This window comes from Mytilus galloprovincialis, chromosome 6, assembly GCF_965363235.1.
Source record: "Mytilus galloprovincialis chromosome 6, xbMytGall1.hap1.1, whole genome shotgun sequence".
Lineage (NCBI taxonomy): Eukaryota > Metazoa > Mollusca > Bivalvia > Mytilida > Mytilidae > Mytilus > Mytilus galloprovincialis.
Window position 1 is genome coordinate 83,312,480 of NC_134843.1, and position 18,914 is coordinate 83,331,393.

General features: G+C 30.9%; 1 protein-coding gene across 1 annotated transcript in view; it reads left to right on the plus strand.

The window, feature by feature from the left end:
- The first annotated feature begins 3,672 nt into the window (after positions 1-3,672).
- The window catches only part of LOC143080526 (A disintegrin and metalloproteinase with thrombospondin motifs 16-like), a 67,976-nt gene continuing 52,734 nt past the window's right edge, over positions 3,673-18,914 (plus strand). Inside the window, exon 1 of the mRNA XM_076256401.1 lies at positions 3,673-4,022. Within this exon, the coding sequence (XP_076112516.1) occupies positions 3,975-4,022 (48 nt within the window). The 5' untranslated portion in view covers positions 3,673-3,974. The remainder of the gene's footprint in view (positions 4,023-18,914) is intronic.

Sequence of the window (18,914 nt, forward strand, 5' to 3'; positions counted from 1 at the left end):
CCAAAATATAGTTTACATCATGCTTTAAAAAAAAAAAAAAAAGAATGGTTCACCGGGCTTATTTTTACGTTACACGGTGTTCAAAATTTGCAGATTTTGTATAGATCATGCACGGAAAATCCAATTTTCTGCAATTAAGCGTAAACTACACCATAGAATTTCGAGATAACATATGAGAAGATAGCTTTAATAGTATGCTTTCATTTAAGAAAAAGAAAAAAATGTGGTCACCGGACCCGTTTTCTTGCTTCATAATAAAATAGGCAAATTCCTAACACATTCTATTGTAAAAGTATCTTTATCTGAATTATCTGCCCTTGCATTTGAGTTGCCTTCCCTTATGTGGTAAAGTTTTCTGTTTTTTGTACAACCATAAATATGATAAAGCATGTCATTTTCTTTATTGAAATGAAAGTTCTTACACATGAATTTCCTACTACTCTCAAAATTTGCACATTCTATTAAAGATCTAGACCTTGTTTTCTGTTATTTCCAAATCCAAGATGGAAGAAGACACCCTATCTACCTTAAAGTAGGATGCTATATTGTGTTTAAATAAGAAACCAGAATTACAGCAAGACTTCAAAAACAAAACATGTGTGCCTATAAAATAATCATGTAAACGTAATATCTTATTCATAGGAACAAAATCCCTGACATCAATTTACAAGTTATAATACATAGAAAATCTAAAACGTCTCTATAGACACGGGCATAGCGAACGAGTTTGGAAACACATCGTCAGATGACTTCAAAAGAAAATAATCGTCCAAACAAGGTAAATTAGCACTAGAAATTTTAACAGACAACTCATCCAGATGACTATTAACGTAGAACCTGTGAAGTTTTAGTTACTTTTGTTTTCTTTGTGCAATATATTTTCATGATTTGTTTAAATATTTGGTTAATATATTTTCTGCGGTATATTTTTTCAGACGGTATCCGCGTTTAGTTCTGATATTTCTTTCTTTTCTAAATATTTATGTTTTTTCGGTCATTATTGTCACTTATGTAAACATTAATACTCATTTAAGCGCCTATCGTCTTGTTATTTTTCTACAATATTGTATCTGTTGATAGAAACAGAAGAAAACCCATCTGCATGTATGCAACACTTTAATTAGTATGTTCTTCTTTACCTTTGATCATTGCATTAATTGACACGAACCAAAACGTAAACATAATGTCAATAGGGCGAGCAATCAAAAAGTCGTTAGCGTAGAGAGAGAGAAAAAATACATGCCGAGAAAAAGAATTGCAAATTGAACTGACAATAAAAACAGGGATTCCTCTTGTTCTAAAAGTCGAACGATAATGAGTTTTTTTCTGTGTTGTTAATTTATTGTTGATATTTACTGACAAGAACCAACTGTCCGAAAATAATATTTACTACTTACATTTGCTTTTGTAGTTATAAGAAATTTTACCATGGACTTTAATTATCAGGTTAATTTATGTAACATATCTTATATTTTGAAGGGAAAAAAAAGAAAAATAAGCACACAGAATAAATTATGGTAGAATCACAGTTTTCAATTGGCTTAAAATTGTCTGAATACCGTTCAAGATCATATATTTGAAGATGTCTTTTATACTAATTTTTAACAACAAAAATATGAATACCACGAATTCGAAAAACATTGTTGAAAGTGGCGTTAAACACCAATCAATTAATGTTCAAGTTTTATAAAATTCGTGTTTTATGCTAATTTACAAGTAACATATTTTTTAGAATGATACGTTCCTTTTTTTATGATAGACATTACTATGATAGTAAAAAAATGTTCCCAAACATGCATTCTATAGTTAAAATCCACACGATATGGATATTTACATTTCAAGAGAATGCTAGTCTTGTTAAAATGCTATCAGAATATAAACAAAAAAGTGAAGAAAACACTTTCCATTTATTTCTGTATATAAATATGCATACATAAATCATCCTCTTTGATAAACTAAATTTTCTTCAGATTCTATTAATTCATAGCCATTATACATTAAGAAAATGAAATTATTCATGATTTGAAAGTTTATGGTTATTACCGATTAAATAACTAAAGAATTAAATGTAAATATCTCTTCGTGCAACTATTTGACTAATCCACGAACCCGAATACAATAGAACCTATTCTTCAGTACTGACTGTCATAATACAAAAAAAAAATATCTATACTATCTTTAAAAACTCCTTTCCAATATCTTGAACGTAGATCGATATGCCTGTAATAAAGTTTTTAAGTCCTTAATCGTCTATTTTTTTGTAAACGTGCTTTTACAAGCAAAATAAGCAAAAAACCCAAATTCGTAGTTTTTTCTGTGTCAATTATTTATCAGTGGAATTGCTAAAACATACACATGCATTCTATCTCACAGAATGCCACCCTCTTACTCGCGGGGTTGTTATTGGACTATTGAGTTTATTTTCATATTTTTTGTCAACTTATAAAATACATGTAGTAATGATGCAAATCAATGGACTGTTTGTGTCATTTTCAAATGTACTTTAACGTTTGTCAAGGATTGAATGTGTTTGCCTTAAACTAATTTTATTTTTTTGAACGTTGTGGATGGCTGAAGTTTGATAATTTTAAATTTTCTTTGTTATGTTTTTTTTTCATTCTTTGTCAAATTAGGTATCATATAGTCCCTTATTGTTTGGATATGTTATTGTGTTTAGTCTTGTTTTCGTTAAGTAAGCTTAGCATGTGCTAACTGAAAGATTGAGACGAACCCGTAATTTCTTTTTTATCTAAGAATGATGTGGTGACGGTTGTTCTTATATACTTTAGTTTTTATTTCTGACCAATTTTGCTGTATGCATACGTAATTGTTTATACAATTTGATTTTTATATCATATCATAGTCCAGTAGTAAGTGCTAAAATGAAATATCAGGGGAGTATCTAGCCATTTTAAAAGGGGGATTCTCAAAGCCGGATAAAGGGGTGTCTAATCATATGTCCCCATTCAAATGCATTGATCGTCCACAAAAAAGGTCTGGTTGAACCCCCCTTTCTGGATCCCCACTGCATATCATTGATTTGTCTTTTTTTTGTAAAATCAGATTAATTTAAGCACTAAGACTTTCTTTTCCAGGGCATTATTAGTTAATTAAAATATGGCACTAATTTTATTCCCAATGTTTTTTCAGTTTCGTTATCGAGTTTGCCGACTGGTCTGTTTTGTTTCGAGCACGACTGCTTTGTCAAATATAGACGAAACGCTGGTCTGACGTAACACATTATAGGCCTGCTATGTTTTAACAGTTATAAATCAAACTCTTCCTCTATAAACCTAAACCTCAAAACAAACTGTGACATTATATTATATCTCTACGCAATGGCAAAATGTAAACAAATTGAATGCGAATCATAAACCGAGAAATGATAAAATTAGTAAAAACAGATTGAATGTATTCGGTGTTTAAAGTTCATATTATGAGGTATAAGTTTGTTAAGATAATAGGATCTAGGTAGTATACCTGTTCAAGATAGTACTTTAATACAGTACACTAGTTATAGTCGCACTACCCCTTTTACACATAAATTTGTCTGTGTTCAGTAGACCACAAAACTTCCAATTTTGATTGGTCGACATGTGCGATAGCAATTGTATATATTCTGCTACAAAATTTATGAATGAGAGTATATTAAATATATTCCAACTACTTCTATATTTAAAACTATTCCACTTATAGCTGGGCAAAAATTTTCGAAAACGCTTCATAAAAATATTTAACATTTATTAATTCATATTGATATATTTTAAATGTTAGAAATTACAATACACTTTTCTTCTGCTTTGTATATTTCAAACCTAGAAAAGAGAATTCTTGGTCGTACAGAGATATAGTGAACAGTCATCTTTTATGATTAGAGGATAGTCAAACGAAAGTGACTTTATAGCAAAAAATAGCATTATGTTTATGCATAACAGCAATTAAGTTCAGGAAATTCTTTTCTATGGAGTTGAAAAATGAGGTTTCACGGACTATTATCAACTCTGATATTATTTCAACTACAGGTAAGTCTTCTGAATTTATCAAAAATCTTTATTAATTTCACTAAAAATTTTAACTGCAACTTTGAAATATACTAGTCTATTATAATATTTAGGGTGAATTTTTACGATTATCAATTTGGAGAATTGAAGCTATCGTAGTTAACATATGTTTGTATGTAAGTAAAGATTTTTCTACTATATCAGCACATCTAACACTTTGTAGTTAAAACGTTGGAACCCACCTGTTAGGTTGATTATATAATGTTACTTATGTTTATAGAGTGTTCTACATTACAGATTCGTACTTAGGAGGCTGGTATTTTAGTGTTTGATTTCATTAATGTATGATTTCCAATTACATTGCAATTACAAAAATGTATAATGTGTACGAGCCTGAGGTACGAGCACAACCTTGGAACACATTTTACAAATTACTGACAGTTAAAAATCTTTCAATAAAATGCGGTTTATTCAAGTTTACGTTATACTGCATAAACTTTTGATTGTCCGTATTTCCGTTTGATCTTTTTTTGCAATATTTCCAATAAATTAGCACATATTAGCCATTAATTTTCAGCTGATTTTTACTCTTAAAAAACAGGTGCTCGCATGCAGCTTCTGGGATTAGGTAATACATAATTGACAACAAATAGGGGCTTTATGAGATCTTATGGGACTATAACACCTGACATAAAGTCATAATTTGAAAACTAGAAGATGTGGTATGAACTATGAGACAACTATAAACAAGAGTTAAAATGATGTGGTAGTAAGCAATAATAGACAACTGTATGGTCTTCCACAAAAACACATAGTCGGCTATAGAAGGCACCGAAATGATAATGTGAAATTATTCAAACACAAACACTAACAGTTTATTTATAACAAAACAATTTACGAAAATCAAATATGACATGAACCAATGACAACCACTGTACTACAAGCTTGAATAGACGTGACACAGGCAAATACATAATGTGATAGGATCAAACATGTTTTGATTTCCCAACTTGGGACACTGCTGAAACAGCACAACATAGGAAGAAACGGTTAAAATAACTTGGAATTGGCTTAACAAAAGATCGATCAAAGGCACAAAAACAACTGCGGAAGAACAATAACCATAAAACACCAAAGCAAGAGTAATCCCAGTTACAGAAAGCGAGAAACGCCAATATATACTTTTAAATTTATGTTTTCCTAGTCTTTATGTATCAAGCAGTACACATCGAACGGATTTCGTGCAAAGTTTTGGTCAAGAAAAAGTTAGGGTCAATGCCATAGTCTGGCAGCTTTACTCTCTCTCATTCATTCCGACACCTAGGTTTTGTCATTTAGCCCGTATACAAAAACACAACACTACAGTAATGTTGTGCAGTCTCCCTTTTATTAAATTTCTCTAATAGTTTACTTTGTTATCGTATAAATGGTCGAACAGATCACATTTTTAAATCAATTATTCGTTATTATGTTTAAGAAAAGTTGAATCATTTTCGTGCTTGTTTCTTTCTTATCCATGCATAAGTAATCATAATTTTGTGTCACATTATTCTAGTAAAATAAATACGAATAGGAAATTAAATGAACTGTACCTAGTGTCAAACAAAAAGGAACAGAGGTAAACACTGGACACTTTACTATCATTCGTGACATTGCATACGACTTTGCATGTATGACCTGAGGACTATTTGTTTGATTTCGTAATTGATACCTGTAATACGCGTGAATGTATTTCAGTTGCGATACATTGATTGTTCCAGCTCTTTCGTTTGTATTTGTTCTCTTCCTCTATGATTTGTATTGAGAGTTGTGGTTTGAGTATTGTTGATTGTAGTCCAATTTGTATGAGGGTTTGGATGGGGTTAAATGATTAAAGAATAATGCCCTTAAAAAATGAAGATTAGAGAATAACGGGCAAAAAAATGAAGATTAGAGAATAACGGGCAAAAAAAATGAAAATTAGAGAAAAAAGGGGTTTATTTTTTGAAGATTAGACAAAAAAAAAAAGGGTGAAAATTAAATGTTTACAGAATAACAGACCCCCCATCCAGACCCTCTTGTATCGTTCTTAACAAAATTTTAATATTTGAAACTAGGGATTAAGCAACCAACATTCAATCAATCAGTTTGTATATCAATTTCTGATTTTTAGTACTAGGAATTGTCCTGTATTTTTTATTAACATTTCCTTTCCACGTATTTTTGTTATTTTTACATTTCACTGCATATTCTTTCGTTTCACCTATTGGTAACACTTCTTAAAGTTATGATAATCAAAAAGACTTGTATGTCAACGTTTAAAAGTAGACTTTCCCCAAGACCATGAAGTGGCTAAAATGGTACTTCTGAAGCACAAACAACCTTTGTGGAATAATCTTGAAATAGATAAAAGGGACGATATATCAGTTTGTCGTAGGATGGAAGCTATATTGGATGACGGATGCTATTTTCATTGCATTTCATTACATTTCATTGTCATCTCACTTCTTTGTTATTCATGCATTAGTTATGAACTATTTTATGCATATTTGTTGAACAATAAAGTAGCTATGTGAACATCGTAGTTTCTGTAAGATGCAATAATGTGTTTTCTGATAGTAGCTGACTTCTGTCAGAATTAGCTGTTATCTTCAGTAATCGTTATATAATCTGGTCTGACACGTTAATTTGATAGGGACACACGACTTCCCGGCATCCTTTGCAGCAGAAGTTTGATTATGCAGATGATAAGATACCAAGTTAAGTAAAGCATGTTAACTTAATGGAGATTATGTCATGGTGATACAACCTGTAGTTTTGTCATTATTTTATTGGGGAAAAAGAAAGTTTTTGGCATTTAATCTTAAAAGAGTGACAACATATCAGTCTTACCTAGGAGCGCTTGGCGTTAAATATAGAATTTATGGTGCATACTTTGACACTTAAACAGCGTGGGAGGACTTATACACGACATTAATTACGGATTCTGATGCTACTGTTTTGTCATCACTAACATATTTTTTCCCTTAATGTGTATTAAAATGAAATAAATTGTGTATACTTGTATCGGAACAGTAAGCGTAACATCATGGCAATATTTGAATGAATAAAAAAATCTTAAGTACATTGTTTTGTTTTTTTTTTTTTTGGAGATAAACGTCAATAATAAATTGTTCTCTAATTTATAGTTTTAACAATACTTTACAAAAATGTCTTTCGTTTGACTGTATCGTTTGTTCTATACATTTCTTCCTTTACTGTGTATGGCTTTGTTGTGTTAAACATTCAACCGATAGAGTTGACAGCATGATTTCAAAACAAACACTGAAGAGATTCTTGGTAACGTGATAGGTTCAACCAATTTTAACCTTTATCTGATCATGCGCTCTACTTGAGGGCGCCAATATGAAAACATGTCTATGAATAATGTTCCACCTTGTAGTAGATTCCAAAATTGTTGCAGATATAACTAAAGGCCAACATCGAGAAGGGTTATTGTCATGGTTTAGAATTTGGAACATGCTCATTTACATGATCTGTTTAAACTTAATTAGTTCGTGTAATGAATTATAACAGTCATTTTGATATCAGTTTGGTTTTGTTTAATTATAAAGGTAATAATATAGTTTACACCATTGAAAATATTGTGTATCATTCTCTTGCATACAGAACAAACGTTCTAATCGTGTTTTTTCAAACAAATTTATTCAGACGTTAAACAAATTTGTAGTGTAAATTAGAAAGTCTTAAATCTTGAAATATTCTGTTATTAGAAATTGACAAGAAGTTTCTTATCACAAACCGATTGAGCATGTAGACAATTAGAGCGTTAACATTTATATAAAGCATATAAAATGAACTTAATCACTATGAAATCTATAACTGTTTAAGAACGATGTACAATTTAATTGAATTTTTGTCCAAACATTGACCACTGGTCATCTAGACACTTTAAAGTCCAGAATTAAAATTGCTGTTGTTTGAATATTTAATACGTGATCATTTGAAGTACTACAAGGATTACCGGAATAGTATTTCAAATAAAGCTATACACTCTATACACGTCTGAAAAACTGTATAGGTGACAGTTAGCACTGACATTATATATGTTATACAGAATTTTTCAAATTCATTTATAGTCTTTTTTATAATACCTTTATGAAACCAAAATTATAAAGCTAGAAATGCCATACTGGAATTGAGGTGTTAAATGGCTCATCATTTTCATAACCTAAATGACATGAACATAATATTCTTATCACATTTTGAATTTTTCAGGATGGATTAAAGTATGACTTTCCAAATCTTTTGCTTTTGATGCGCTTAGTTTGAATATATCTTGGGGTTGTAAATTCAGAAATACACAGACAAATTACCCTATTAAAACATGATTATCCTTGCATCTTGCTTAAGTTCTAACGCCATTCAGCGCGATGAATGTCGCCTTTGTTTTGGATTAGTGTCTCATTTTGACCCATGGCCATCTAGATATTTTCAAAGTCTCCATAGTATAAAGATTCCAATTGTTTGTGTTGTACGCGATAACGTGATGGATTATCATGGATTACATGCACAGCCAATTTTGTAAAAGTGTAGGAATTGACAAACAATACTGTTTGTGTTAAGTATATACAAGATTAACGTGTACAAAATGTACATTATATGTATACAAAGGGAAAAGTAAAATATCACGAAAATAACAAAAAAAGATAATTGTTGTCTTTTTGTTGCTTTTTTTTTCTGTATCATATTTATTATTCATTAGTTGTTTTTCACTAGACCAGACCGTTAGTGGTCTCGTTTGAATTGTTTTACATATTTTCATGTATTGTGACATCGTATAGCTTGCTACTTTGTATGTTGAAGGTCGTATATATATATAGTGACAGACCTATAGTTGCCATCATCTACGCCATTTTATCTCCGCGCGAGTGAGAGTTGTTTCATAAACAATCATACTACATCTGCTGATATTTACATGACCATGGGAACAATTAATAAGAATATCAATATACTGTTATATTCAAACATCAAAACCACTTAAAGCTAAAGCATTCAAAATATAACTTTTTACAATAGGTGAATGGTATCATATCTATAGGACAGCCAATTCTCATGATATAACCGATATCAAATACGTTATGGGTTTAAGTCGTTATTCAATTTGAAGACAACACTTGTGTTCTGATCAACCAACTTATATTGGTATTTCTAAAACAGCTTCAGTATTATTACATAGTTAATTTGTATGTTGGTCTGTGGTAATCCGCTTTGAGTTTCTGCATCTCCCTCTCTTTATATTTCAGTAATTTTAAACAAATGTATCTAAAATAATGGTGAATCCAAAAGTCTAAATATTTTCAACATATTAGCCTCGATTTTCATTAATGTTATAAAATTTACACTCCACATGTTTATTTACATTATATACGTAGTTACACGCGATTAAACAATGAATTCGATGTCAATCGTGTGTTGCATGACAGTACAGTGATATTATCATCTTTCTGTGTGCGTTTTATATTTTGGCATGTAACAAGCTCTCTATCATAGATTTTTAAACTTGATAGAGATATATCATATGTTAAAATTTTTGTAATGTATCATCAAAGAAAAAATACCCATCAGAAAAAAACTGTTGAAATGAAGTCTTTTGAATCAAAATCTGTTGACTATTGTTTAAAATAGATATTGTGCCACACATTGACTTCTCGGATTGTAGGATATCTTAGTTATTATTAATTTAATGTAAAGTACCACACCATATTGACGTTTACTTTTCATTTGTGCGTGCTTGTAGGGTATATATTTTTTCTGTCAATACTAGATATTTATTAGGACGCTTATACAATTGAGGTTGATTGAATGAAACAAGGATCCATTCTCAATCAACAAACGTGTGCTGGTTTATAAAGACGTTTCGCGTGTTGAAACACTTTCACTTTGGAAGCTTGGTTGTTATTACTATAACACTAACTATGTATTGCTTTCAGCTTTTTTCGTATTTTTACTGTCTTGATACTGCACGTTACAACAAGTTGAAGATATATTAATGAAAAGATGCAGCATAAATAGGACCAGAAGTAATGATATCAAATTTCAGATTATTTAACATCAGACGAATCACATGCCTGTAGCTGAATGTAGCGGTATAAGCCAGGGTTGCAATCTGATGCTTCTTTATAATAAAACCAGATATTGTAATCCCTGTGAAAGATTTCAAAGTTATATGTGTAGTATATCATTATACTCAGTAATTAGTTAGATGATAGGTTTGATCATTGTTGAAGGCCGTACGGTGACCTATATTTGTTAATGTATGTGTCATTTTGGTTTTTTGTGGACAGTTGTGGCATTGGCAATCATACCACATCTTCTTTTTTATATTGTAGTCCTATGGTGGTCAACATGGTATCGTTAGGTAGTTGAATATAAATCTTTGTAGAGTATACACACCATAATGGTTTTTCAGTTGGTCAGCTTTATAATGATAAACATCTTCAGAATATATAATTAGGTTTATAATACCCTTTCCACCAGATGTCCAGACAATAGATTAAGGTCATTTTATACTGGTCATCATAAGAGGTCATTTTTATTTACTTTTGTACTTTCGTTTGTTTAAATCGGTGTTGTCAAGTACGATATTATACTTCTTAAGTAGTCTATTTTAAGTAAATTGTCTGTCGCGTTTGACACTCACTGGTAATTATCGACGAGGGTTCAATAATTGTAAAGGCACCAATACTCGAACTGCTTTTCGTTAAACTGTAATGCATGGATAGTTTCTAATTAATAGCTATATGCGATCATTTATGTTTGGTTTCTTTTTATCGTACAGTTTAACTTTCTGAAGAATGCATATCTTTCTTTAAGATATATAATCATTTTTCAACCAACAATACACTAAAAATTGACCTTTGAAATAACTCAAGTTCATTTGATAGAAATATGCTTTAGACCAAACAGCATTCCTTTCATTGTTTTTTCTTACTTCGATATTTTTTATATGCATTGTCATATTTTTCAAACGATGAAAAATACTTCGGATTGTCGGCCTACTTACACAATATATGTTACATTAAAAATTCCGTGTTCGTTCTGAGTACAACTTGGTCTCATTCTTACTGCGTACTTCTGAAACACTCATCTTGGATTACTTTTCATTTCTGTAAGTCAGGAATATAACAGTTGCCTTCCATTCGTTTGATGTATTTGACCTTTTGATTTTTCCATTTGATAAAGTACTTTCCATTTGATAAAGGACTTTCCATTTGATAAAGGACTTTCCATTCGGAATTTTCCTTAGAGTTAGGTATTTTTGTTATTTGGCTTTTTCCTTTCATTAGTCAAACATATACGAAGGCTTTCGATGATGATAAACGCTCACTTACCCTTCCGGAAAACCTGAGATCAACCCCAGTTTTTGATTGGGTTCGTGTTGCTTAGTTTTCAGTTTTCTATGTTGCATCTTTTGTATTATAATTCTTTAGCCATGGCGTTGTCATTTTATTTTCGATCTATGAGTTTGACTGTCCCTCTGGTATTTTTCGCCTTCTCTAACAATTCCGTTATGAAGTAAGAAGAGGTTTAATGAAAATTCATAGTTTTGGAGGAAGCGAAATCCAGACCTGCTCGTACGTGATCTACTATAATTTACTCTAACTGCTGGTCAACCGGCAGTGCTTAAAGATCCTACCAGTGGTCAAGATTTGGGTATTGATAATATTTTATGACATTCATATCCTACATAAGAAAATGCATGAACCACGTCAGGAAAATGACAGTTGTTTTCCATTCGTTTGATGTGTTTGGATTTTTGACTTTGTCTTTTTATAACTGACGTTTCGTTTTGAACTTCCATTGGACTTTAGATTTTTTTTAATATCTGTAATTTTCTTGTGAAATGAGTCTACGACATCTCTGGATTTGTTGTATTTGATTGTAAAGTAAAATTCCGATTCAACGTTTTAATGTTATATCACTCAGTTTTACCAGATGTTCTATGCTTAAACGATCGTAACTTCCTTATCTTGTCTCTATTTTTTTTAATCTGATACCTGTTTTATTCATTTCTTACATATCCATTAGACAGATTAAGAGAAGAGCACTTGTTAACGATCTTGTTTGTAGGTACCTAATTGAGTGAACAGACAGATCATTAAATCTCATGACAAGTAGCATATCGTGTTAGTCCCCGAGTGATGAGGTTATGTAACGATTATGTAACGTCAATCAAATACCAGTTTAAGATTGTGTGGGGTCTGCAAGGTGGTTTTCCTAACTCTGCTAACTCTGCAATATGTAACATGCAACACATATTAGTCTAACCTACTGCAGATTATAAATTTGTATATTGTTTTTTGCACGTAAGAAACATAATTTGTCTGATACATATTTCAAATCGTTTCTTGTGATTTACATGATGCCTTTTTCATGATTGAATAGATATATCTTCATATTTTCGTTGTCATATGTTAGAATAGATCTATATCAGTTTATCATTTTAACAATTCCTTCGGTCGCAACATCAAAAGTCCGTCTGATGGCTGCATTTCTTGAAAAATAGGCCCGAGATTGGATTCCACTGCTGGTGGAGTTTTTATTCCCTGAGGGTATTACCAGCCCAATATTCAGCACTTCTGTGTTGACACGTATTATAATTGATATGGTCTTGACTATAAATTAACTCTTTACAAAAGTTGGCATTTTGAAATACTAAGGCTTTTCTACCTCAGAAATATATTACCTTAGCTGTATTTGGCAAATCTTTTAGAATATTTCGTCATCAATACTGTTCAATTTCGTACTTTATTTGGTCTTTTTTAAAACTTTTGTTTATTCGAGCGTCACTAATCAGTATTTTGTAGACGAAACGCGCATCTTGCGCAAATACAAAATTGCAATCCTGGTTTCTATGATGAGTTTATTTGTTAACTAACTGAAAGTGGATTTAATCATAGATAGCATTAATTTGATATACCAGCAATAACTGATATTTTCCAATAATTTTTTAATTCAGTGAGTTACTTCTAGCATCTTTGAGTTACATATTCAGTTTGAATAATATTTCATGACGGTAACGATAATTGGTAATATCCCTTTTTGGCTGACAAAGTCATTTCAGGTTGATTTGCAACTTAGATGATCTGTCCAAAACTGAAAATGTCTGTAAAAATAATTTACAGGTTCAGTTATGACTTTGTAATCAACATTATTATTACAATGTTCTTGTTATCGGTTACTTTGGTTTTTAACTGAAGCAATTGACACATATCGGTTCAGTAAAACACGATGTTTGAACTGGTTAGTAATGCTTTGTTTATATGTCGTCAATGAGGACGTTAATAATAGTTCTAGGCTAGAAGTAAAGAACAATCAACATAATAAACAATAAAGATTGATACAAATAATGCACATCACATGAGAATTTCATTATCATTACGTTAACGACCTATGCTGATATCCCTATAGTTATACTTTAATTAAAGAGTGTTTCTTTTACTGTAGTGCAAAGCAATACTACAGAGTTTGTTCAGATGTTCGACCTAAATATTGATGTGTCTTCCATTTTGCGTTGTCTTTTGCACAGCATGATGGTTATAACGTTTTCGTATAAAAAAAAACTTGAGAAAAGAACATCGATCAAACAAGTAAAAGAGCTGAGTTTTTCTTTTATCATTGATTCTAGAATCTTCATAATTCTTTTGTCCACAGAATTTCAAGTCGTTTATGATTGTGAATAATAATTCAACTACTTCATCATTCCAAAGGGCAAAATGGGTTAAACTTGCCGTATATAGTTTTTTTTATTTTAGGTTGATAAATAAATATCGTGCGTATAAGAATGCAGTTAAGCTTTATTGAGCTGTATCATAATACATGATATAGCTCGTTCTGATCTTGTGTACTGCCTTTTTTGTCCTTAAAACAAAGGGTGATATATACACCATCTGTTCTCGATTGTGACGTCATTGCATGATTCCTATCACTGTATTTGTACTTACAAGAACACTTATATCACCCGCAGTTTTCGGTTGATTATGTTTTGCTCGGTCTTTAGTTTTCAATACAATGATCGATGAAATTATTTGACTCTTTGGTGTATTTTGTTTTGTGGGTCCGTTCATCCGTCCGTTCGTCCCGCTTCAGGTTAAAGTTTTTGGTCAAGGTAGTATTTGAAGTTCAATCAACTTGACACTTAGTACACATGTTCCCTATGATATGATCTTTTTAATTTAAATTCAAAATTAAAGTTTTGACCCCAATTTCACGGTGCACTGAACATGGAAAATGATAGTGCAAGTAGGGCATCCGTGTACTATGGACACATTCTTGTTTTGTTATGTGTTTGTTTGTTTCTATTGACATTCATATATTGTTTCTCATGTATTTTAACATTAAGGAGAACTCAAATATCCAAATGATCAATAACGGATAGCTATAGTTAAATGTTATGTATTCAACAATAACAAAAGAGAAAAACAATGGAAAAAAGCAGCAGTCTACAATATAATAAATAATTTGGGGTCATCACTGCTCTGCATCTTCGAACTTTATTTGGTCTTTTTAAAAAAATTTATTCGAGCGTCACTCATAGTCTGTTTTAGACGAAATGCGCTTCTGGCCTATACAATTTCAATCCTGGTATCTATTACGATGTTATATAAAATATACAGAACACTAAAGACTGAGCAACACATGACAACCTTTAAGACAGGGGTTATCTGGATGTTCAGTAAGGTTATGTAGATCCTTCTCCACATATAGCTACCGTCGTGTTACTCATGGTTAGTACACATTCAGTGATAACTCTGATTCGGTGATCTCATAATCAAGTATTGTGGTTACGAGTATTGGTAAATAGCAAAGGTAATCTATCATGTCTATGTCTAAATAATGATGTCGTCCGTAGTCTTTCAAAACTCTTACACGGAAAATGCGTAGGGTGTTAGAACACTTTCCCTGTGAACGTATAATTAGAAAAATTAAGTGCCATATTGAAGTATGTAGCAAAGTTTTAAATGTCAAAAATATATTTTACAGTATTAACACCTGTAAAGCATGTCACTGACCAAGTTTTTAAATGTTATATTTGACCGATTTCCTACCTTCATTTAGTAGTATAGCTGCGTGAACTGACAACAAAAAGTTGCGGTATTGTGGCTTTTTAAAACCATAAAAATTTGCAAATTTTAATTTAAATGTCCCAAACATGATATGTGAAATATAGAGAAATGTTTGTTGATGACAAAACACAGGAAACGGTTTCCTTTGAATCATAGTGTCAGTCTGAAAGTACTTCCATTGTATCATAGTCTGAAACATGCATAATTGATTAAGAAAACTAGCTTTTACTTGATCCGGTATCATTTCGCTTTTTTTTCGCGTTGACATAATTTTGTGTTGATTATTTCTCAGGATCTTAAATTCTAAAACAAAACTTTACAACATTTAGCCTCGACTGAAACATCAAAACATACACACATGCTCCTGTTTTAAATATACAAAACGTATTCCATACAGATCGATAATATGTGTTACGTCTCTTCGTCTAACTTTTCTATTAAATGGAGAATTTGCGCAACTAGTTTGATGTTAAATAAAAAGTTTGGTTACAATTTTTTAAGGCCAGGTAACCAGCGATTAAAAAATGCTCAAAATGTTGTCAGCTTTAATTACCTTTTTTCATTGAACAATAGAGACATGTTCCCTGTTTTTCCACTTATATAAAGTTCTTGCAGTGTTAAAAATATAAATCACTTTGTTTTCGTCTTTTGACCTTTTTGTACTTTACCTTATTCCTGTTGAATCATCATACTAGTATAGTTATGTACTGCTTCAGGAAGTCATGTTTCATAAATATTTTTTCTACCAAATTGCAAAGTCTCTGCAAAAAATGAAGCCAACAGTAGTTTGTCGATCAAACAAATCGATTAAAAACAGAAGGAATCAAATGACTCCAAAGAGGAATGAGAAAACATTTTTTATTTCGTATGTCAATCGATTGTGCTTTACGAATTATACTAAAATGGAAAATAAAACAAAATCACCGAACTCCACTGAAACTTCTTAACGGAAAGTCCTTTGTCAAATGCCAAAATCAAAAGCTCAAATACATCAAACAAATGATGATACTTATGAGGATTTACAAAAAGTGTCTTACAAATCATTTATTATTAAGATGTACCTTTACGTTTGTCTCATTACTCTGTTGCAAGAGTTTGAATGTGAACCTTTCTAGAATATCGAGTAAAATAGAACAAATTAACTAGAATGCAGTATCATTTCTTAATATTTCGTGTCATGCATACACTTTTGATTGTCACACTGAAAGAACAACAATAAAATTTCAATAACTTTTATTTAAAGTTTGCATAGTTGACTGGAAACAAGTTATTGCAATTATTCTTTTTATGGAGAAATTTATTTGCAAATAAGAAGTCGCTTGCAAGACGTTCGGTAATTAAAATACAATTTAAGTTTAATTTATAGTTCTCATTTTTAAATTTCAAAGAAACAAAATTAACTAAGTGATCATATATAACCCAACTGTAACGGATGTTCTATGGGTATTAATGTGCACAGCACAGATCAAACGAATTGTCTACAATACTATCTAAGGTTATGTCTGCAGCGTAGTATAATAGTGCAAATTGGCTGAATTACTCACTTCTTCTTAACATTTTTATAACAGGACTATAGGGTGTAGGGCCTTTAATACTGTTATTTATTGCGATCTTCTATTGTTTAAATCAGTTATGCCACACACATAATTTCATATGCTTTTATTATATTGATTCTTAATGTGTTTGAAGGTTTTTAAATGTAATGTATGGTGCATCTACTACCTGCCTTAATCTTAATTCTAATAATGCGTTCTTAAGATGAAATTACAATAAATTTTAGTTTATAAGTACTTGTGTATTGGGATAACGACATCGCCGATAATTTATTTGTCATTACAAAAATATCAATCAAAAACGTTTTAGGTACATAGATTTCTTATGGTAATGAAAAGTTTTCTCGTAATTTTTTATACTAAATTCCTATTAATTTAAGATTACAGTAGGTTTTTAGTCTGACTTTTCAACTAACGATGTATATATCCCGTGCATAGTAAGTGTGTGAGACATAGGCAATAGAAATTATTATGAATGCTTTTGTTGAAGTTTCCTTATCAAAATAATTCTTAGGTTCTGCTCTTTTAAAAGTGGTATCGACAGAGCAATCCAAAGCTATTGGGAAAAGGGTAAAAAGATATAGCTAGCTAAATGAAGAAAATTAAACGCTATGGTCCATAAAACATTTCGCTTGATGAAGCAATACACAAATCAAAGATAGGTTGTTAATAAATTAGAATATTGAAACAAAAAATCTAAACATACAACTGTTTTAAAGTAGTATTCCAGAGTTCAATCAATAGGTTCTGTCGCTGGCAACAATGCTAAAGATTTTGACGATTTATTCTTGATGAATGCTGACGACTTCTATAATTGTAAAACTATTGTATTACTTTTCTCTAGATGTAATATCAAGAAGCTTCAATGGGTAAATATATACGTTTCCTGTGATGACACTAATCCGACAGTGTGTGTTTCCAAATAAGTTTTAAGATATCTTTGTAAGTAATAACACATATATTGTTGTTCCATTGAATGATGTTTATCGTCGAACGAGTACAATTTCAATTATTATCATGAATTAAACACGTTTAAATGTGTAAATGTATCTATCTTCTTGAATTGTCAAGGATGTCGAGTTAGTTTGTATGTCTTTTTTTATCATTTGTGACAATTGTACATGCATAATTTCAGCTAAATAGATCAGTCCTTGGACTTGTTTTTTATTTTCGATATTTATTTAACCTGGTCCATCAATTAAGGCAATGGTATGTTACCGCTGTCCAATAGTCATATATCGATTTAACTAAAACAAATCCGGGTCGGAAACCGAAAATGAAAGTCAGGGCATACAATTTCCGGTTGTATACCTGCTGGAGTTTTTGTAACTGAATGTTTTTTATCTTCTGATCTCTACGGTTTGTATATCATACACGAAATTTATCGTCTGTAGTAGCATAAACATAAATTATGGTGAATGAAATAATACATCATACATAATCGTGGAGTATAAATCAAATGTGGTTTACTTATAAATGATTTATTAATATCAGTAATGTTTTGTTCTTTTTCCAAAACCATTGTCCTAATTAGAGATCATTACATTGTATTTTATAGACGACATTATATATGTACATAAAAAAATTAAAAACATTTTGTCAAATGATATTCATACATCAACCTTTGAAACACTTTTGTATCATCCTATGTAGACAATTACAAGAAACTTCAATTTTTAATTAATTCCAAAACCATTGTCCTTATTAGTGATCATTACATGGTTTTTAAAGACGACATTATATCTGCACATAAAAAAATAAAAAAACAAATGTGTCAAATGATATTCATACATCAACCTTTGAAACAGTTTTGTATCATCTTATGTAGACAATTACAATAAACTTCAATTTTTAATTAATTTAACAATAAATGGAGACTATAAATGTCATTAGTTTACAAGACAGGTTCAATTACAGCATACAATGTTGAAGGCATGACAAACAAAGACCATAGTATGAAATGTATAAATTATTCAAAGACTTTATTAACAAATCAAAGTACATACAAATCTTGAATGTATAGTTATTAGAGAACGTCAAAGTCGTCTTAATTGTTAGTCACAAATATTGGTGAGACATAAGATATGTTTATATATATATAAACAGATAAAATAGACATAGGAAGATGTGGTGTGAGTGCCAATGAGACAACTTTGAAACAGGGTGAAAACAACTAGATTTAAGAAGGGACTCCTATGACAAATTGTCTTTAGAAATCAAACGTCGGATGATGTTTTAGTCATATTATCATT